The 24,310-nt window shown below is 32.0% G+C and overlaps 1 protein-coding gene across 1 annotated transcript in view; it reads right to left on the bottom strand.

Moving 5' to 3' along the window:
• Window positions 1-5,900: 5,900 nt before the first annotated feature.
• LOC127732208 (uncharacterized) overlaps window positions 5,901-24,310 on the bottom strand; it is a 40,183-nt gene continuing 21,773 nt past the window's right edge. The window contains exons 9-14 of the mRNA XM_052241288.1: window positions 22,044-22,183; window positions 19,679-19,804; window positions 16,986-17,100; window positions 14,069-14,203; window positions 13,340-13,465; window positions 5,901-12,751 (exon numbers count right to left, since the gene is read on the bottom strand). Of these exons, the coding sequence (XP_052097248.1) occupies window positions 12,594-12,751; window positions 13,340-13,465; window positions 14,069-14,203; window positions 16,986-17,100; window positions 19,679-19,804; window positions 22,044-22,183 (800 nt within the window). The 3' untranslated portion in view covers window positions 5,901-12,593. The remainder of the gene's footprint in view (window positions 12,752-13,339; window positions 13,466-14,068; window positions 14,204-16,985; window positions 17,101-19,678; window positions 19,805-22,043; window positions 22,184-24,310) is intronic.

Here is a 24,310-nt window from a genome sequence, read left to right as displayed (position 1 = left end):
AATAACAAATCCAGACTCTCCTTTATGACACTATGTTTTTTATCTGTATTTATATTTCCCCTCCTTTATGGCGCTATGTTCTGTTATCTGTATCTGTATTTCCCCTCCTTAAAGTCGCTATGCTCTTTTATCTGTAGTTGTATTTCACCCCCTTTATGTCATGTTATGTCGCTATGTACTGTAATATGTATTTGTATTTCCCCTCTTTTATGTCGCTGTGTACTGTAATCTGTATTGTTTCCCCTCCTTTATGTCGCTATGTACTGTTATCTGTATTTGTATTTCCCCTCCTTTATGTCGCTGTGTACTGTAATGATTGATTGTTGCATGGTTTCTTAAAGTCCAGTGGCAAATGTGTCATGCATGTTCAGGACGAGATCAAATTACCAATAAATCAAATAACTAGTTCTTGTAACAGAGGAAGCTTGAAGTTTGGGAAATTTAGACTGCCACTGAAAATGAGAGTATATTGGATATGGACAGAAATTTAGATTTTCCAAAATAATCAAATTTTCAAATTTTCAACAAATAAAGAAAAATCCAATAGATAATATTTACAATGCACAGCAACGTCGGTGTTGAAAAATGTGTTGTGGAAGTTCGTCATAAAAATTTTTTTTTCAATTTTTCCCGGGAATAAAAATAGTAAACGAACGCTAATTTAAAAATAAATTCGTTATCTTGGTTGAATCAGGAGTGTACGAAATTTTACACCGGCATTGAAAATGCATACAACCTTCGGCTGCGCCTCAGAAATTCTGTACACTCCTAATTACACCAAGATAGTTAATATTACAATCAAGACAAATAGTAAATGAACCATTAAGGATATATATTTTCTGTTAAAAAGAAACACATTTACCCGCTTTACACACTATGTGTACGTACGTCTCAGTCCAACATGTCTGAACTCACATAAAGATTGTTTACACCACGAAATATTTACTGTATGAAATCAAATTGGTACCTTAACACAAAGATTTCTGAATGCAAATGTATGATGACTTTTTATAAAATGTACGTGTTAATACAGCATTATCAAACTAGTTTAATGCACTTTTTCGTGCCTTGAAACATAATTTATTTGAACCTTTTCATTGTTTTTAAACGTAAATGCACTGACATATACATGTTAAGCCAAAACACGGGCTGCTCTCGAAAAAAACACGGACATATAAAATGAATTTACTCTTCAAAATGTCCTTTTCAATGCAAAAACAAGTGGCTGTATATCTAAGTATATATGAATTCCATGTGCACATTTCCGTTGACATTTGCATTGGTATGTGTATAAAAATGGCTTTAACCTATATTTTGGAATAAAGCATTGTAAAGCTAGATTAAACGTTTTTAAAACAAAATAATGTAGAGTTGATAATATCTTTTAATCAAAAATACTACTTTGTCATCTATGATCTTGTATATAAGGTTCTAGCATCTTTTTTCACGTTTTACCAGAAAGGAAGTCTGTTTGTTTACATTTTTGATCATATTCACTCGAAAAAAAAGTGGTCACACTCGAAAAACCCTGATCAAATCACTCCAGCCGAACACTATACCTACCGTGATGGCACAATAACATAATGGTGGGATGTATAAGTAATGAGTTACGCCAAAAGGATATTACCAAAAATGGTCTAACAGTTAAAGTTAATAAATATACAAAGATAAATTAAAGAACACTAAGGTTTACTTAAAACAAGATTTGTATTCCTATATTTTATTTTGTTCTAAGTACGGAACGTTGTTTTGTGTGTAAATAAAGGGTAAACTGGAGCATACGTTAAAGCGGCAGCAACCCAACAACACAAAGTCAAATGATAAAATACACCAAGGAATCACTAATGACAAAAGACAGCTAGAGAACACTAATGAAAAAAGACATACAGAGATAACAAATGACAAAAGACATCTAAATTTCAAAATAAAATCCTCAAAACAAAAGACAGGTGTTTATACGATATAGTGGTGAAGTTCTAAATCGTCAAGATTGTCTTTGTTTTTTTAGTTTTAAAAAATTGATCGATAAGCAAGGCCATTTTGCAATCTCTGTTTTGATTTTTGAGCAATGTCGATTGATAATTAAAGCCTTTGCTGGCAGTTGTCCGTCAGAGAAAAGGGAAGTAATAGAAGGCTATGTTCTTGGATAATCTTCTAAAGTTTGATTTGTAGTCTCTTAAACATTTTGAATACTCACTTATCTAAATCATCGACGTACATTCCATTTCCTAGTTGTCCACACCAACAACCATAGTTTACTAATGTGTCAGCAAAAATCTTGTCTTCAGTCATTGCTGCCAAAAAATCAGTCCTATGCTTACTATAAATGTATTCGTAGTCTGCAAAATATCATGTATGAAACTTAAACTAGACAATTTTCGAAAGGCCATTTTTACTGCATATATACACATCATGTGATCTGGCCATTAAAAACATTAAATTCCATTAACGCCTTGAATTGAACTGATTGTTTTACACAGAAAATGTTAACTAGTTTTATGTAGTTAATCAGATTTTGATATTGCAATTATCTTAACTAAACTGAATTATACACTGAATCTAGCTTTAATTAGGGAACGAATATACGTAAATCTATCAATACCTATCATATGAACTGACAATATCACTTCCAAAAGGATATGTAAGGCATGTTCCACTAGTGACATGCATTGTGTTGTACATGACCAGGTACTCCGGACGGATATGTAGTTCATGCTTTACTAGTGACACACATTGTGTTGTACGTGACCAGGTACTCCGGAAGGGTATATAGATCATGCTCCACTAGTGACACGCATTGTGTTGTACATGACCAGATACACTGGAAGGGTATGTAAGTCATGCTCCACTAGTGACACGCATTCTGTTGTACGTGACCAGGTACTCCGAAAGGGTGTATAGTTCATGCTCTACTAGTGACACACATTGTGTTGTACGTGACCAGGTACTCTAGAAGGGTATATAGTTCATGCTCCACTAGTGACACGCATTGTGTTGTACATGACCAGATACACCGGAAGGGTATGTAATTCATGTTCCACTAGTGACATCTATTGCGTTGTACATGACCAGATAAACCAGAAGGATATGTAAGGCATGCTCCTCTAGTGACACGCATTGTGTTGTACATGACCAGATACACCGGAAGGGTATGTAATTCATGCTCCACTAGTGACATGCATTGTGTTGTACGTGACCAGGTACTCTAGAAGGGTATATAGTTCATGCTCCACTAGTGACACGCATTGTGTTGTACATGACCAGATACACCGGAAGTGTATGTAATTCATGCTCCACTAGTGACATGCATTGTGTTGTACATGACCCGATACACCAGAAGGAAATGTAAGGCATGCTCCACTAGTGACACGCATTGTGTTGTACGTGACCAGGTACTCCGAGGAGTGTGTAAGGCATGCTTCACTAGTGACACGCATTTAGTTGTACGTGACCAAGAACTTCGGAAGGGTATGTAAGGCATACTTCACTAGTGACACGTATTGTGTTGTACGTTACCAGGTACTCCGGAAGGGTATGTAAGGTTTGCTCCATTATTGACACGCATTTAGTTGTACGTGACCAGATACTCCGAGGAGTGTGTTAGGCATGCTCCACTAGTGTGAAGTATAATAAAATGAAATAGAATAGAGAAAAGGGGTGCGGCTACGACAAGTGGAACATATATGTTTAACAACTGTAGAACCTGATCAAATATGTGGAAAAGGTATCCCATAACGGTCAACCATAATAAAATGGCGTCAATGACTTTTTAATAAAATTACTTCAACTTACCATGATGGGCATCAGGAACTTTGGTTTAATAGCTTCAATGTACATAGTAAGCAGCATCTAACTATCAAGGAAAGTCTGGTTGAAATCGCAACCTCTTTCATATTATATCAACTAGGATATATATTATCATATATAGGTGCTGCTTGAATGTTGTTGATGCGGTATATTCTCTAAAAAGGTTTCGTTAGAGTTACATAACCTTACAAAGATCGTACAAATTTTACTGCTTTAATTCATTATACCTCATGTTGTCAAAAATGTTATACGGTTGTAAGGAATAAATAGCTCATTTGCATATGATTTGCATCTTTTTGCAAATATATGATAATTAGCCACTGTTTGAAAACAATTCAGCATGGTTAGAGATAGTATGCCTAAAACATTTGCAAATGGACTTATCATAAGCAATCAATCAATAGAATTATCTAAGAATTTACTTGTTGTCTGTTTCTAAATGCATTTTTAACCACCTCGATGGTCTCTTGGTAGCATGCTATCATTTAGTATGATGATCAAAAATTCAATATCCTGTTCTAAATAAGGACATAAGGACTTAAGGATGATATCAGGTGAAATTAAAAAAATCTGGAATTTAAAATTGATACTATAAATCAGAGAAGCATTAGTTAAGGAACAAAATAAGCTAAAAATATTGATGGGTTGTGGAACTCCTTTCCGAGATATCTTAATTGTTAAAATATGGCGGGAAAAGGCTGACTCGGACTTTTACCTTATATTTAGCATTGGCATTATTTGGGACTAAAATCGTAAGAAAAGAAATCTAGAATCTGCTTAGATTTTAGTAAATAACCTTTTATGCGCTATTGAAGTATTTTATTAAAAGAAAAGTGGATTATATGCGGCAAATTATTTTACCATATATCGTAGGAAAAAACCCAAGGAGTTTGAACATATGACAAAAATTCCTAAACCTGACATGACTACATCCTTAAACATTGGAATTTTCCACTTCCTTTTCTCTGAAAAAATTAAAAACCACTTAATATATATATGTACATGACTCTCAATATCGAATGATAAGATATACATTTGTAAAGTATAAATAAAGGCAACAGTAGTATATCGCTGTTCAAAAGTCATAAATCGATTTAGAGAAAACAAATCCGGGTTACAAACTTAAACTGAGGGAAACACATCAACTATAAAGGAAAACAACGGAACAACGGAAACACTGAAGTGCAAAAAAAAACAAACGCCAACATACATAAAAACGAACTATTTGATAACAACTACCATATAAAATATAAATCATTTGGCAACTTTGAATTTTGTCCATCATATGCCTTAAATAATTTCCTACACAAAGGTATGACAACACAGATCAAAAGGTATTGTATTTTCACGTCATTTGATCAAATCTAAAAAATTAAGGTTTATTGTAGTAAAGTCCCAGAATGTTTAAATATGATACCTTGGGAAATCAGTAATGAAATGGTGACCACATAAGTTTTCTTACCCTGAATGCAAAATTCAGGTTGTAAATCCTGTCTGTCCATTAAATATATAAAATGTGCATAGGTCTTCATTTTTATAGATTTTTTACAGGACAGGTGACCATAAATTGTCCCTAAAATGCATATTTTATATTATCTTATCCTAATTGCTTTAGTACCTTGTTTGGTTTGTCTTGCTTAGTCTGTAGTTGTTTTGTGGACTTATTTGTCTTTTGTGGCATTGTCAGTTCTCAACAACTTATGAGTTTTGAATGTCCCCTTGGTATCTCACACCCTTTTCTGTTGTGCTCTCTCATGTAACAGATTATGTATTGCATGCTTAAGGTGGTACCCAACACCTTGACTAATATTAATTTGGCTCGTTTAATCTTCATAAAATTTTGACAAAATGTTTACTTTGACCCTTTGACAAAAATATAAAAATTTCAAAAAATTTGAACCAACCACTTTATTAGAAAAATTTCATTGGTTATATAGCAGTTTGAAAAACACTAATTTTGATCATTGAGAAGCTTAATATTTCCTACAACAATACAACGTGATTAAAACGTTTAGCTGATTTTTACAGAGTTATCTCCCTGTAGTGTTAGGTACCACCTTAAATTTGGTCAATGAATATAAGTACAAACAAGGTTTTTTAATGAATTGTATCAATTTTAATACTTAGTTCAGCATACAAGGAACCTAAAATAACTTGTACATGTAATAAAGTAGGAATGTATAGTATTAAACATTACACAACTTGCACATGTAGTGAAATAGGAAAGTATAGCATTAAACATTTCAAAACTTGTACATCTAATAAAGTAGTAATGTACAGTATGAAACATGACATAAATTGTACATGTAATAAAGTAGAAATGCATACTATTACAAATGACATTACTTGCAGGTGTAATACAGTAGGAATGTATACTATTACAAATGACATTACTTGCAGGTGTAATACAGTAGGAATGTATACTATTACAAATGACATTACTTGCAGGTGTAATACAGTAGGAATGTAAAGCATTAAATATGACATAACTTGCACATTTAATAATGTAGGAATGTATGTTACATTATTTGCACATGTAATAAAGGACACAAAAACAGTTGCACACATGTAATCCATAATGACTATTCTGATGATTGTTAGTGTATATGCCAGTATATAGCTGAAATAACAGAGATATATTGGATATTAAAAAGTACAACATATTACTAAAGAAATTCTTTGACGAATGTGACTGCAGGCGACTATTGTGAACACCAGGGCGACTAGATATCGCTGTTGACGGGCAGGCAAAGCGAAGTGACGGAAGGGAAAGCGACTTTGTCACCCCAGTCGACTGCTAGCGTGAGCCCTGAAGAATGTCACCTGATTGCATGGGTATGGCTTATACTAGCAAGACTATTTGATTTCTATTCAATAAAAGCTAGTTAAATCTATAGTTTAGAACAATATATTTCTACCTTATTTCACCTACTTTGTTTGATAGGCATAACCATGTGACTGACAAAAGTTTTATTTGAGAAAAAAGCAACAAGCGCTGTTCCTAAATTGATCATGGTGGAGGGGATGGGAGGCATTCAAATTAATTAAATGTGAGTGGTTGCATTTTCCTTAGATTTTTGGAATAATTAAAAGTAAAATGAAAATTTAAATTATGAGTGGTTGGGGTCTGAAAAGTGCTTCCACTGTCCACCCTTCTATGCATTCAATTCTAAAACCGCCCTAAGTGATACTTGATAAGAACGTCCATCAATCGCATGATTTAATCAATCATACCCAGTCAGGTGAAATCATGTAGTAAAATATTGTCCTGTTTTCTAAAATTAGATCTAAACACCTCTAAAAAGTTATTAACACTAAACACTTCTGAGAAGTTATTAACATACATACACCCCCCTTTTTAAAACAATATACAATGTCCTTCTGGTACATACATTAGCCAAAACTGGTTAGATAAAGTGTATTTTTTATACATATTGTAGCAGTCTAAGTAGTAACTGTGGCTTCATTATTATTCGTGGCATACCAAGTTTCATGGATTTTGTGGCTAAAGGTGAACAACGACTTTAAAAGTTCAACAAAGTTCAAATCTTTTGTAGGCTTAAAGGAAGATTATGGTAAAACAATGAATTCAAAAATTTTGAGTTGGAATGATCATAAAACTAGATGCAATTAGGCAAGAAAGCATCTTAAACTTAATCAAATAAATAAATACCAGAAAAAATAGTAAAGAAGAAAAACAAATTCAAGTCAATAACTGTCAGAATTGAGACCTGTAAATTAACAAAGACTAAATAACTGAGATAAATTTATAATATTGAATAAAAAGAGCAAAATGAATGATAAAATCAATGATTCCTGAATTTCTAGAACAATGTACATATACATGTATACATATGTGTGCAATGAAATAGTTATGAAATGTAAATGACTAGTGGTTTTGCATGGAATGTCTTTACAATGTCTTAATTATCTATTGTAATATTATTAGTAAATAATGTAAACAAAACATTAATAACATATAGGAGTATCTGAATTATTTGATTAAAACAATATTTCTTTGAACATCTATTGGCTATGGTATACATTGTCATATGATTTTTTATTGAACATCTACTGGCCGTGGATAAAAATGTTATAAATATACATTTTAATTCTGACGCCCGGCTTGGCTTTAAAAACCACCTCTCATTCATGTATTGATTTATGTGAAAATCCTTACCAATTCCTATATTTCATACGAATATCCTTACAAATTCATGTTTCATACAAAAATCATTACCCATTTATATTTATTTCCCAACTGTCATGACATCTTATTAAGACTTAACCACATGGGATCATTTATATCACAAAATAAAAAGATCCATACACAGTTTTTACAGTCATTTTAACAAAAGATGAAAATTTATGACCAAATGACATGAATTTCTATCTATTGGTTAATAACCTCTGTGAAATTGTACCCAATTGGTAAATTTGAAATTCCAAAAAAGTGACCCATACCAGTGGCACTTCTTAGTATACCTTTATATAGGAAGAAAACTCCACTTAAGGTTATAACCATACATCCTTCAACAATGAGAAAAACCCATTACATATAGTAAGCTAAAAAAAAAGGTCCCAGTAGACAAAATGTGAAACGTTTCAAGCAAACCACCAAATGCATGTTCAATGCAAAGACAATTTAGAGAAAAAACAAATATTGCAGATAGCAACATATCACAACCACTGATTTACAGGCTTCTGATATGATTATTTATTTGCTGTTGCTAACAGTTTCACAAGATTATTTAGGTTTGATAACTTATCCATTAAATTCAAAATACACTTCCTTTAAAAACACCATTGAAAAACTTATTATCTTAAATAACATCAAGGGGCCTGGGTGGCCGAGTGGTCTAAGTAGTTACTACTGTAATCACTAGCCAGTCAACACTGAGGTTGTGAGTTCGAACCCCGCTTGTGCGTGTACACTCGACTCCAATCTTAATTGACTAGGATTGTCAGTTTTCCTGTCGAAGGTCGTGGTTCTCTCCGGGCACTCTGGCTTCCTCCACAAATAAAAACTGGCCGCCACGAAATAGCCAAAAAGCGGTGCTTAAAAGTGGCGTTAAAACACCAAAAATCAATCAAATAAATAACATCAACATTATCTTGGCAAATCATTCTTATAATCTTGACAATATGGAATAATCTGTTATTAATTTTGTATTTGTATTATCTATTACATATTTTTTCTTTTCCTGTACAGGTTTTTATTGTGTATTCGTTTATGTATGTTTTGTTACTCTTCTGATTGAAAATGAAAAAAAGGAGGGTTGAGATACAAAAATTGTTCTTCCCATCACATTTGTATGTGCCCCTCCCAAGTTAAGAACCTTGTAAATAGGGATCTTTTGACATATCTTAATACTTTTTATTCATCTGCAGAATTCCAGACTTGGGAGGATTTGACAGAAAAATTTCTAGGTTTACTCCTAAGAGAAGTTGTGCCTATTTAGGAAGAATTTATAATATTTCAGATTGGATAGAAATATTGAAAAACACAACTACAGGAGCTTTTTTGTAATCAGTTGATTAAACATGTATTTGTACAAACTAATATGTACTTTGTCAGAAATTGCCCAATCTGTGACTTCTTGAGATCAGTATCACAATCACAAATCAATAATAAATATTACAAAATAATACATGAATGATGTAGACTAAAAATTATAAAATATATGTATAAAACGGGTAGTAAAATTATCATTCAGATCATTTTTATAAAGAAAGACAAAAATATCGTAAGTTATCTCTAATTTATAAGTCTTTGAACTCATTCTGTGTACAGAATATCAAACAGACTCATACATTACCAACCTGCATAAATAAAACAGAGGAAACATGAGGCTTAAAATCCTATAAATAACTACCATTAAATGTATCTCATGTACTATACAATCTTTAACTTTTATTCAGAACTACAATTACAGAAGTCAGAATTGTAAAATTTGATCAATTTTAGTGAAATACTAGTACGAGTTTCCTTAATGAAAAGCAAAATGAATTCCCTAGGAGGTAAAAAGATCAAATGCCTATATGCATTTAAAAAAAAATGGCAAAAAAGACTGAGAAGTTGATATTATGAAGAATGTCTATACAAGACAAAATACAATAATCTCAAGTTTGTCCAATATTGATAGTAAAATATTTATCCCTTTAAGTGTTATTAAAGAAAATATTTGATGTAAAAGAACAAAAATGATTGTCTTGCAATTGTCATTCTGTCAATGGTAGTAAAATACCAGAACTTAAGATAAGGTGTTATTGAATTATATGGAGTGCTAATAGAAACATTACACATCATATTCCAAGCCCCGTTTGGTCCCTTCTTGACTTTTTAAAAATACATAATACATTTGGCTTCATGTTACTTGAAGAGTTTGGTCTCACATTGACTTTTTTCCATTCAGAAACTTGAGATTACTCCAATAGAGGTCAAATTTTCAGGGAATTAATGATGACACCCACTCCTACCCCCCTAATGTTTGACTCATGATGAATAATAAAATCAAAATACAAAATGTAAAATTTTAACAATAATTTGACAGCATGATGAAATATAAAATGCCAAATTAAATTACTGTCTTCAAAGGGTAAAAATTGAAGAAGAAAATTGGTATGAATAACAGAAATAAAACATGTTTTCAGGAAACCTTGTGTTCTCTTCATAAAATTCAATTTTCTAAATATAGTAAAATGTAAAATTTGAACGAATGTTATGAAAATGTGAGAAGGAAAATGAATAGAAAAATCGGAACACATCTTGGTTTAAAAATTAATCATAACTTTCAAATTGAGTTATAAGTATTATTTATCATGTTTATAGGATGAAAGGATTACTTATTTCATTTTTTAAATACATATCACATAGATGTATATATAAATGCATTATTTTTTCTTATTTTTTCTGAAAATAAATCACCCATAAACATTCTCAACGTGATTATATTCAGAGCATACTTTCCCTAATTCAATTTCTAAAACATTTTCTAAGTATTAAAATTGCTGAATTAATGCTCCAAGATTAGTTATTCAGTATTAAAAAAAAAATTGTAAAATAAACACGATAAAAGATAAATGATAAACGATAAAAAAATTAGTCATAGACATTTTACAAGTATTACAATATACTATTTTCATATTCCCGACTTTTGACTCCGGATTATATAATTGTTCGACAGGTTACCTACTCTATGGTCAGACATCCTGGTACTTGGTCAGGTAAGAGCATCCAAAACAAGTAAAATCAAATATATAATCGGTGCAATTTGCTGGAAAAGTTTACTGTTTTCCGATAAAACAGAAAATTTTCCCCCCATATTACCGATTGTAAGCTGGATTTTACTTCTTTAGGTTGCTCTTACTTGACTGAGTACCAGGATGTCCTACCACAGAGATGGTAACCTGTAGAAAAAATATAAACTCAAAAGTCAAAAGTCGGCACTATGAAAATGGTCTATTGCTTAATCAATGCTCAATGCTAAAAAGAAGTAAAATAAATAAGATAGATAAAATTATCATATAAGAATAAAACACATTGTTAAAGCCTCTACAACACATAAAACAAAAAGGCGGTGCTTAGAAAATACTACAAAAAAACATTGTCATAACACTTCTACACTTCCCACAACATGTATTGAGCCAATCTAAGCTACAAAACAACCATTTTAAATGTTGTGGAATTTCATTATTATTTGTCAGATACTAATTTTCGTGGATTTCCTAGCTAATGGTGATCGATGAACTACAAATTTTAATGTTTAACAAAGTACAAATTTTCTATAGGCTTGTATGCAGAACTTGGCAGAATAACAAAATCAAATATCCACAAACATAAAATATGTCTTCAATCAACAAAAAATGGTATCCACAAAACATAAATGAATCCACAGTAAAATGTCATTGTCACCTTGTAAATTACATTTACTTACAATAAAATTTAATGGCACACACAAGTTGAAACACAAAAGTTCTTGCTAGTGTTAAGTGAATCAATGAAAAACAGGGTGACTGCTGATTATTGTAAATTTATGGCCTTAAATTTGCTATATATTAATCTACTGTGAATTTGTTATTATAAGCGGGAAACCAATTTTCATAGATTTTGTGGTAATAGGCGAACAATTAATTAAAATGTTCTACGAAGTGCAATATTAAGTAGGGATTTATGCAGACTTCGGCAAAACCATGAAATCAAAGATTCACAAAAATGTTTGTTTTCCTTGATCCATGAAAATTGGCACCTTTGAAAATAAATGAATCCCTCAGTATACAAAATACATAGTGATATTCAGAGTGACTCCCTCACAATCACCACCATTAACAGTGAAAAATCACAATCTAGAGTGATTTTTATTGAATCAATATGTGGTATACTGTATTCCACAAAACATTTACTTTTCAATTTCACTGGATATTATGATAAACAAATTTCTATGGAAAAATGACAATTCATCTCATTACTTAATTTTTGATTTTTTATCCAATTCAAATTTACCCTTTAATTATACATGAATGGGAATCAAGTGTTCAAAATAAAAATTTATGGAAAATTCAATTTCCAAGGCAAGATGGATTGTCTGCATACAATGGTTGTCCATCTATAAATATTGTCACTCTGTGTAAGTAAAAATGATGGTAAGGCTGCATGATCCTCAGTCTTTTAAACTTCATCTCGTGTCTACTTCCATGAAGTATTAGCACTTTGACAATAATTTTATTGGCAGTTCATGATCATTGTCATTCAGATATCACATGAATTTATCTTTGACTGTGATTGGTCAGTCATCACTGGAAGTTGGACTTCCTTCTCCTCTGAGCATGTTCAGAGCTGTTTCAGCAAGTTCATCAATGGTTGTAGGTTGTGATGAGATCTGATGAATTTTTGTTATAACTTGTTCTATATCATGTTCTCTGAAGGCTTGTAGGAAAAATTGATCTGGAATAAAAAATAAATAAAATGTAATTCTGAAAATGCAAATAATATAAAAATTTAATATTACTGATTCTAAATACAGTACATGTATACTGGGACTATTATACTGACGGGATTAGAATCTTGTAGGTTTTTCCTTATGGTATGACCTAATTACTTGTTTCCACGAGATTTAACGAGACTTGCAGGAATTTAGAGAGAAAAATGTCAACAGCTATGTAAATTTATGGAATAATATATTCCAAATGATCGTCACAAACATTTTATTGTTAAGTATTAAATGAAACAAAATATGATTTGTCTTTGAGAATGACACCTAAAAGAGAGATTTTCAGGTTGTGAAGTGATTTAAAGTGTTGTGAAATTGTTTGTGATTTATGGCTACCTGCAAAGCCACCGTTATATTTATTACCCCTTTGCATGTTGGCACACTTGCACATACAAGTCTCTTTTTTCATTTTGTTGAGCCTAAGACAATAAGTCTCCTTTTTTTACTTCTTTGAGCCTAGACAATAAAACCAGTTGTTTTCAGTGTTGCAGTTATTAAATGAATATACATAAAAATACATAAAAATATATATATATACTAACCTTTAAGTAATTGCACCAACGTCCACAAGGCAACATGTATAAAGTTTGGATCTGGTGATTTCAGGAACATGTCTATATACAATAGAATACCTTTCCTATTTTCCACCTTTAGAGGTTCTGGTAGGGCTAAAATATAAAATTCACATAAATGAAATTCAGATCAATGTCACATACCACACATATACAGATATAAAACAACAATAACAACTGTAGAAATGTATATAAAAACTGTTATAAAAGTCTTTTTTTTTAATGAAAACATGTCAAAGGGAAATAACTCAACATTTGAGACAAAAAGTTTGAAAGAGACTTTCATATTGTTAAATCTTTATGCTTTTGGAATTTGGGGACTTTAGTAGATATTTGATAGTCTCAGTTTTAATTTACAACTTTTATACTCTGCGTGGTTTTAATCATAAACATATGGTGTAAAAACCATATCGATGTCTAGATTTTGGTTTAGAGCGTCATTTTTTACTTGTTTCTGATTAATTAAAATCCTCCTTAAATATCAAATTTACGTGAGGGATAATTTGGAAATTTTATCTTATTCATGAAAAAAAAAAAATAATTCCATCACAAAAATTTTCCAGTATTGCACAGAATGGATCCCAAAAATAAGCAGCACTTAACATCTTCCTTCAAATGGTAAATAGTGGATTCTGATTGGTCAATTTATGATTGTGATGTAATGACAATAATGGGAAAAAGAAAGTCAACCATACATACGGACAAGAGAAAGTTGGCCGAGGATACCAACACTATTATATTGCACATCTGTATGACTTGATAAGGTTGCCATGGCTACAAGCTTTGTAAAACATTTGCCATTGTGTAGTTGTAATATTTTATACTTCACATCATCTGAAAGAGAAAACACATTAAACAGTGTGTACAGAAATGTCTGAAAATTAAAAATGTTGTGCATGCACTTAAGTGCCAATCTGCCTATAAAGATACAGGCAGTGGTGAAAACATGACAAACAAAAACCTGCTCAAGTTTACACTGATTTATGTTCAAAATGTATAATGGTGCACAAATATAACTTTTGTTTCCTTTTCCTGTTCTTGTAATTCAAGATATAATTTAGTTGAAATGCATTAGAAATTAACAATTAAGGGGAGCTAACTCCATCATTCTTACCAAAATTTATCTAGAGATTTCTCAAATTACCAGACATGCAGAAACAAAAGACCTAGCATTTCTAACTTAGGATGAGGGTAACTTCAAAATAGGATGTTTAGGTCGGTGGGTTTATTTCGGCCATGTTTTTATTTTTTTTCAAAATTGCCTGATTCTTACAAAGACTGGCACTTAAAGAGAAAACACAATACTAGTTCTTTATTTAAACAGTGTGTCTAGAATATGTCTGTAAATTCAGAAATGTGTGCATGCATTTATTATTGTTTGTTGAATAATGGACAAAAATGTGAGATTTTGTTAATGAGATTCCCAAAACTACAGCATACAAATATTGCTATCAAAATTAAGAACTAAAGTTTTTGTATGCAAAAGATATCATGTTGCAATTTCCACCACAATAAAACTAATTCCAAAATTACTGAATTCTCAGTATCTATCATGAACTAATAAGAGAAAAAAAAATTTACTTATATGTACTGTAATTTCAGAAATTAATCTTTATTATTACTATTGGAAATTCTTGACCATTGGCAAAAAATGTGAAATCTATTTAATGCAATTAAACAAATTTTATGAAGAACCATCACTACAGAAACTATGAAATGCAAGTTTTTATCACTGCGAAAGTGATACTGTCACATTTTTCTAATTCATAAGATCATTGTTATCTTAACTTACAGTACTGTATTATTAAGGTAAGTATCTGACATATAATGCATGATGGAACATGGTTCAAACTGGATTATCTCCCATATACCAGAATAAATCTTGTTAAAAGTAACTTAACATTACAAATGCATTATATGTATGGGAGATAGGTCAGATACTTTGGTTAAGTATAGAGCATGTAGTTTGTGTATTTGTGGTTTTGCTTATAAAAGAAATTTTTGCTATAAATCAAATGAATCTTTATAAAGCTTACGCAATACATTTTGTAAAAACACTTGGGGTTTTATCATATATAAGAGGAGATAGCTTCACCTTTGTATGTCAATATTTTTGTGCCTTCATTGGAAGTTTGAAATAAATCAGGGGATAAACCTACCTTCATCTGAGGATAGATATGCAGCTGTTATTTCTGCTACCACTGTAAGTTTTGTTAAACAACAGGGAATATAATCCTACCTTTGTCTGTTGGGATAGCTAATGCAGCTGTTATTTCTTCTAGCACTTGACGATTTGCTATATATTAAGGGATATATATGATACCTTCTTAAGTGAGGATAGTATTTGTGCTGGCTTTGGAAGTTTTGTTATTAATCAGATGAGATTATTCTAACTTCATCCATAAGGATAGCTATTGCAGCTGTTATTTCTACCAGCAATGAAAGTTTTGTTAATCAAGGTAGATAATCTTACCTTCATCTGTGATAACTAATGCAGCTGTTACTTCTGCTAGCAAAGTAAGTTTTTTTCTTATAAATCAGGGGAAATAATCATCTGACCTTCATTTGTGAGGATAACTAATGCAGCTGTTATTTCTGCTAACACTAAGTTTTACAAATCAAGGGAGATAATCTAACCTTTGTCTGTGAGGATAGCTTATGCAGCTGTTAATTCTGCTAGCACTGTACGTTTTGCTACAAATCAGGGGAGATAATCTTACCTTTGTCTGTGAGGATAGCTTATGCAGCTGTTAATTCTGCTAGCACTGTACGTTTTGCTACAAATCAAGGGAGATAATCTAACCTTTGTCTGTGAGGATAGCTTATGCAGCTGTTAATTCTGCTAGCACTGTACGTTTTGCTACAAATCAGGGGAGATAATCTTACCTTTGTCTGTGAGGATAGCTTATGCAGCTGTTAATTCTGCTAGCACTGTACGTTTTGCTACAAATCAGGGGAGATAATCTTACCTTTGTCTGTGAGGATAGCTTATGCAGCTGTTAATTCTGCTAGCACTGTACATTTTGTTACAAATCAGGGCTGATAATCTTACCTTTGTCTGTGAGGATAGCTTATGCAGCTGTTAATTCTGCTAGCACTGTACGTTTTGTTACAAATCAGGGGAGATAATCTAACCTTTGTCTGTGAGGATAGCTTATGCAGCTGTAAATTCTGCTAGCACTGTACGTTTTGCTACAAATCAGGGGAGATAATCTTACCTTTGTCTGTGAAGATAGCTTATGCAGCTGTTAATTCTGCTAGAACTGTAAGTTTTGTTACAAATCAGGGGAGATAATCTTACCTTCATCTGAGGATAGCTGGCGCAGCTGTTATTTCTGTGTGAATTTTTTTTAACATAAATCAGGGGAGATCATCTTAACATAGTCTGTGATGATAGCTTATGCAGCTGTTTTAGAAGTTTTGTTAAATATCAGGGGAGATAATCTCACCTTCATCTGTGAGTATAGCTTATGCAGTTGTTATTTCTGCTAGCACTGTAAGTTTTGTTATAAATCAGGGGCGATAATCGTACCTTCATCTGTGAGTATAGCTAATGCAGCTGTTTTTTTCTGCTAGCACTATAAGTTTTGTTATAAATCAGGGGAGATAATCGTACCTTCATCTGTGAGTATAGCTAATGCAGCTGTTATTTCTGCTAGCACTGTAAGTTTTGTGTCCATGTCCATGAGAACAAATGTCATTGCTTCGATACAATCATTGTCTATTATGATCTGTAAAATGCACGAACAAATCAAAATTTCAGCACTCATAAGTAATAATTCATGTCAAAATAGAAATAAATAAAATTTAAATTGTATATGAAGCTCTGAAAATAACTTAATGAATCAAGATTATATTAAATAGTTCATAGTAGCGTTAAATAATGTTAATTTAATTTTACACCAGTAAGTTTGTATTTGTATGATTTATGGATGCAATATGCCAACCTCTTTTTGTGAATTTGACAATTTAGTACAGGTTTTGCTCTCGTGTTTGGATAAAACAAGAATGTGTCCATAGTACACAGATGCACCACTCGCACTATCATTTTCTATGTTCAGTGGACCATGAAATTGGGATCAAAACTCTAATTAGAAAGATCATATCATAGGGAACATGTGTACTAAGTTTCAAGTTGATTGGACTTCAACTTCATCAAAAACTACCTTGACCAAAAACTTTAACCTGAAGTTGGACAGACAGATGGACAGACAGACGAACGGACACACAGACCGAAAAACATAATGCCCCTAGGTGGCATAAAAATTAGAAAATTTACAATGCCATCAGATTCTGTGAAACTTTCACAGAAATAAGGTCATTGGTAGAGAAGAATTTGCATATGCAATTTGCAAATAGATGGAAAAATGAACTAGAGGCTCTCAAGAGCCTGTGTCGCTCACCTGTATTTACTGATGCTTTGGAAATCATGTAAAATAAGGTTAAAATCATAATTAATAGTATTAGATATTAGATATTATAATGATATCTAAGATAATAACAAAAAACTGCAAAATTTCTGTAAAATTACTAACTCAGGGGCAGCAACACAACAACGGGTTGTCGGATTCGTCTGAAAATTTCAGGGCAGATAAATCTAAATCTGATGAACATTTTTGCCAAGTCAGATTTGCTCTAAATGCTTTAGTTTCAGAGATATAAACCAACTAAAGGCTCTCAAGAGCCTGTGTCGCTCACCTGTATTTACTCATGCTTTAGAAATCATGTAAAATAAGGTTAAAATCATAATTAATAGTAGTAGATATTAGATATTATAATGATATCTAAGATAATAACAAAAAACTGCAAAATTTTTGTAAAATTACTAACTCAGGGGCAGCAACCCAACAACGGGTTGTCAGATTTGTCTGAAAATTTCAGGGCAGATAAATCTAAATCTGATGAACATTTTTGCCAAGTCAGATTTGCTCTAAATGCTTTAGTTTCAGAGATATAAACCAACTAAAGGCTCTCAAGAGCCTGTGTCGCTCACCTGTATTTACTCATGCTTTAGAAATCATGTAAAATAAGGTTAAAATCATAATTAATAGTAGTAGATATTAGATATTATAATGATATCTAAGATAATAACAAAAAACTGCAAAATTTTTGTAAAATTACTAACTCAGGGGCAGCAACCCAACAACGGGTTGTCAGATTTGTCTGAAAATTTCAGGGCAGATAAATCTAAATCTGATGAACATTTTTGCCACCTGTCACATTTGCTCTAAATGCTTTAGTTTCACAGATATAAACCAAAAACTGCATTTTACCCCTATGTTCTATATTTTACCAAGTCAGCCATGATGGTTGGAAGGCGGGGTCATCGGACAAATTTTTTAAACTAGATACCCTAATAATGATTATGGCCAAGTATGGTTAAATTTGTCTCAGTAGTTTCAGAGAAGAAGATTTTTGTAAAAGATTACAAAAATTTACGAAAAATTGTGAAAAATTGACTATAAAGGGCAATAACTCCTAAAGGGGTCGACTGACAATTTTGGTCATGCGACTTATTTGTAGATCTTACTTTGCTGAATATTATTGCTGTTTACAGTTTATCTCTATCTATAATAAAATTCAAGATAATAACCAAAAACTGCAAAATTTCCTTAAAATTACCAGTTCAGGGGCAGCAACCCAACAACAGATTGTCAGATTTGTCTGAAAATTTCAGGGCAGATAGATCTTGACCTGATAATCAGTTTTACCCTGTCAGATTTACTCTAAATGCTTTGGTTTCAGAGATATAAGCCAAAATCTACATTTTACCCCTATGTTCTATTTATAGCCGCGGCCGCCATCTTGGTTGGTTGGCAGGGTCATCGGACACATTTTTTAAACTAGATACCCTAATGATGATTGTGGCTAAGTTTGGTTAAATTTGGCCCAGTGGTTTCAGAGGAGAAGATTTTTGTAAAAAGCTAACGACGACAACGGACGCCAAGTGATGAGAAAAGCTCAATTGGCATTTCAGGCAAGGTGAGCTAATGAATTAATTAATACAATGATCACTACTTTGGTGCTTGATTTAGTAAAGTTGATGTCAAGAATAAGTTCATTAAAGTTATTTTTTCCTTGTATGGCTACACATTTCCCTTATACACCATGTCTTTTTGTTATAAACATTACTCTGAACTCTGAGTTCAAAATTTGTACTGGAAACATCAAATCCATTTTTTTGAAAAGTTATTTTCCAAGCCCGAGTACAATAATTGACTCAAAATTTTGATTGCTGTAAGTCCTTGTCGGAAGATGTTATCAGTTTAATTTTCTTTCTGCAAATAAATTTCGAAGGTAAATGTTTACCCTGTGGTGATCCCCAACAGCAAGATTCCTGAGTGTCCCTGCAGCATGCCTCTGAGCTTCCGAGTTTGAACTATCACATAAAATAGGACGTAAATCTGGGATTATCTTTTCTGAAATCAGTGGTATCTGAAAATTTAAAGAATAATTGTTTTAAAAGGATTACTCATATAAATTGATTGATTGTTGATTGCTTAACATCCAGTGGCAAATATTTCATGCATATTCAGGACAAAATATAAATCATAGTTGACAACTGACATGATATTCGCGTGTAATACACGCAAGGATTTTGTCACATGGCGTGTACACGCTTTTCACCACTTTACACGCAATTACACGCTTTTTCGTTGTTTTGATTTTTTGGTCGTTAGTGATATCGCGATTCTCGGGTTTTTTCATGACCAGAGGATAAATACTGAAAATTTCGAAGTAATTGTATGGTGGCCATTGTTTATTTTTCTATATGGACGAACAGCAAAAAGCACTTAGGGTAAGTAGTTTGTGATTAGTTTTTACGATTTTGTGACTTTCTTTCTTTCAAATTTACGTAGGGGAAATGTACACAGAAAGAGGTCGCTTTCAGGACCTGTACCGTCGTCTTAAGAGACGATTGTTAAGTGAAAACAATGTCGATGTGTACGTCTAAGATTCAAGATTTATAAATTATATTTGGGAGTTCGAGTTTAAATGATCGAGGGACGAGTAACGCATTGTGCACCCTATGTTGCAATCAGAACAATACATGTGAGAGGAGAACTACAATGTAGCTATTTGATTAAGCATTTAACGTGTTTAATGGTAATCAAATAACATGAATAATAAAATATTTTTCTTTTTCAGTTTCAAATCTAGCCAACAGATTTCCACAGGCCATAGGGGATGGAAATATCACGGAACTGTTGGATCAGTTCTCATAGTACCAGCTGTCTTCTGATGAACTACCTAGTTTTGACCAGGCTATAGCAACATATATAGTTTGTTGGGAGCAATGGCAGAGATAATAGATGACATTTTAGATGGCAAAAAAAAACGTTATGACACGCTTTCAAAGCTTGATAAAGCTATTTTAGTTCAGCTAATATCAATCCTGACTGTGACAGAGCATTTTCAATTATAAAGAAATTCACACTGAATTCTGATCAGAACTTGACAATGATATACTGTGTGCCTTGTTATCAAGTAAATGTAACCAAACTGGCAGTTGTTTTGAATTTGTACATGTACTTAGTGGTGTTGCTTTAAAAGCAGCAAAACAGACCACTATTGAATACAATAAAAGTTTATAGTAGAATATTGTTTTTTATATTAACAAATTTGTATAATGTGAAATTATGAACATTGTTCTGAGTCGTATTAAAAAGTCCACATCTACGTCACGCGTTTTCACACGCTTTTTGACATGTCATGTCATGTCATGACATGATTTCTCATTGTCAGAGGTTGGCAAGTATGTATAAATTGAAGTCTTACTGTATACATATCAATTCCACCTCTTTCGTTTTGAAATAAATATTTAAGATGGTACCAATCACCTTGACTAAAATTAATTTGGCTCGTTTAATTTTCATAAAATTTTGACAAAATATTTACTTTGACCCTTTGACAATAATATTAAAATTTCAAAAAACTTGAACCACACACTTTATCGGAAAAATTTCATTGGATATATAGCAGTTTGACAAACACTGATTTTTATCATTGAGAAGCTTAATATTTCCTTAATAATAGAATGTGATTAAGACGTGCAGCTGATTTTTAAAGAGTTATCTCCCTGTAGTGTTATGTACCACCTAAATGCAAATAACATTGATTCAGTATATTAGATATACCAATTCTGGAATGCAGAGCAAAGCAGTCATTCCACGTTAAAGAGGCTGTACAATGTATCATTCGAGCAAACAGCTTAGATTGTCTTTTTTTGAGTTTTAGAATTTTTTTATAGCATTTTTATGCACATGTCCTAAGTCAGGAGCCTGTTGTTCAATGGTTGTCATTTGTTGGTGTGGTTCATACGTGTTTCTCGTTTCTTGTTTTTTATATAGATGAGACCGTTGGTTTTCCTGTTTGAATTGTTTTACACTAGTCTTTTTGGGGCCCTTTATAGCTTGCTGTTCGGTGTGAGTCAAGGCTCTGTGTTGAAGGCTGTACTTTGACCAATAATTGTTTACTTTTTACACATTGGCACTCGTACCACATCTTCTTATTTATATAGATTGTCTTTTTTTGAGTTATCAAATTTTTTTATAGCATTGAACCTGAAAAAAGTGACATTATCACAAGTATGGCAACCATATGTTACAGAAAATATATCATATCATTATGTTTCATTCATCAGATATGTATTATAATTGGTTCCCTGTTTTACCTCATTAGCTCTATGTATGGATAGGTTCCTGAGACAGGCCACAGCAGCACCAAGCGTGTCTTTATGTGAGGCTTTTGACTTGATTATATTGTGTAAGTGTGGTAAAGCTCCAAATTGTACTATAATAATCTGATTTTCATCTGAAAAACATTAGATAAACATCATTATGTAAAGTAACTAAGTTCATGTACAATCAAAGAGTTGGTACATATCTTGTATAGTAAAACTCAAGTTTTTGTAATAAGTTTTTGGGGATCTCAAATGCTAATATATCCTGCGAAGCATTCAATTCTCAGGAAAAATTTGGCAAAAAGTTTATTCAGGGAACACATCACTTTTCTTAAAGGTAACTCCGGATACTGTGTCAGATAAAATTTACACTGGTTAAATTTCATTAATCTGTATTATAATATACTGGATAATAATAAGAAAACTAACATAGTTACACAGAACTAAATGTTTATTTTTTCACAGCTCATTTCATCTCAATAAACATTTTATTGTTTTTTTCAAATAAGAACTGACAATTATATAAACACAATGATATGTTGAACTATCATTAAAACGTTTATTTCACCACAATGTGTTCCCCTTCATTAAACATTCAAGTGATAATCAATTTTAACACCTTTGAACCTCTCTTTCAACCTATAATGATAAACAGCCGTTGCAGGTAAATGTCACAGGTGAGTGAACAAATCCACTATGTTTTTATGTAAACTGTTTGTAAAGGTAGAAAGTTACAAAACTAATAATTGTTTTTATTACAAATATCTGTCTTTATTGGATTTCTCATTCACTTATTCATTATTATTCGTAGAATAATAATTTTACTTGGGTTTTGTGGGTATCAGTGAACCACAAATTTAAAAGTTCAATGAAGTACAAGTTTTCCATAGCTAATATGTTTACTTTAGCAACAGCAGAAAATCAAATATCCAAGAAATACAATTTTCCTCAATCCACGAAATATTGGAACCCACAAAAATAAATGAATCCACAGTAAACTGCAATAGTAGTATACTCATTGAGAAGCTTAATATTTCCTTAACAATAGAAAGTGATTAAAACGTTCAGCTGATTTTTAAAGAGTTATCTCCCTGTAGTGTTATGTACCACCATTAACCCATACATCTATGTATATACATAGTATATAAAAATGTTCAGAGAGATAATTCTCTAATTTAATGGCATATTTCTTTTACATCTAATAAAGTGCATCTGATTACATTTCTTATTTATAAAACAAAATGCGCAATTTTCTAATACATTTACATAATAAGGAACATCTGGCATTTACATGTATATTATTCACATCGTAAAACATAAACCCTAGATATCATTTTTTGCGTCGAAAGCAGTAGTTCTTTTTTTTGCGTCTTAACCAAAGACTTTTAAAAATGTGTAAATAACTTATGTAAGCTAATGAGTCAGCCATTATATATGAATGAATCTTAATCACATCTGTGCTTACAATCAATATTTTCCTTCCTTCTGAACAAAACATATCAATGATGTTGATTATTGTTGTGCTGACTATTATTTCAAGTCTATAGATGAATCATTTATATAGATTTATGTCAATTTTATATATTTATATAACTGGACGTAAACAAAGTATATAGTTCAAGGTGTTTTCAAAATCCTTGAGAACTCTTAAGTAATTCGATTATATAAGTGTACCCAACTTCAAAATAAAAAATACTCATATAAATACCACGTCTGTACAATATAGATGTCTACGACCAGTCTTAATAATAATTCACATAAATATAGGTCACAGTGACCTAGATAGTATTGAATAACATTGTACTAGTCAAGGAGACTGTGGTAGGTAAATGAGATTTATAAAAAAGTAAAACCAAAGCAAATATATTCAATCATGAAATATACAAAGCACCATTGGCTTTTATTTGAATTTTTGTCAAGTCGGGGCCTTTTATAGCTGACTATAAGGTATGAGTTTTGATCATTGTTAAAGGCTGTATGGTGACCTATAGGCTCTTAAATCCCCATCATTTGGACTCTAGTAGATAATTGTCTGATAGGCAATCACACTACATCTCCTTTTTTTATCAAATGATTAAATCAACTTTAGTTGCCTATTTGTTTTGTTTTACACAAGAGGACTGTACATGTAAAATATCAATTATATTAAACAGTATAAAATGTAGGTAATGGTTTGTTTCTGTACCTTTTGGCATTACACATTCATTTGAGAATGAACTAGAGGCTCTCAAGAGCCTGTGTTGCTCACCTGTATTTTA

The sequence above is a fragment of the Mytilus californianus genome, unplaced genomic scaffold (genome assembly GCF_021869535.1).
Source record: "Mytilus californianus isolate M0D057914Y unplaced genomic scaffold, xbMytCali1.0.p SCAF_22, whole genome shotgun sequence".
In the NCBI taxonomy this organism is placed as follows: domain Eukaryota; kingdom Metazoa; phylum Mollusca; class Bivalvia; order Mytilida; family Mytilidae; genus Mytilus; species Mytilus californianus.
The sequence above is the reverse complement of the archived record's forward strand: the minus strand, read 5'-3'. Positions and strand labels throughout refer to the sequence as shown.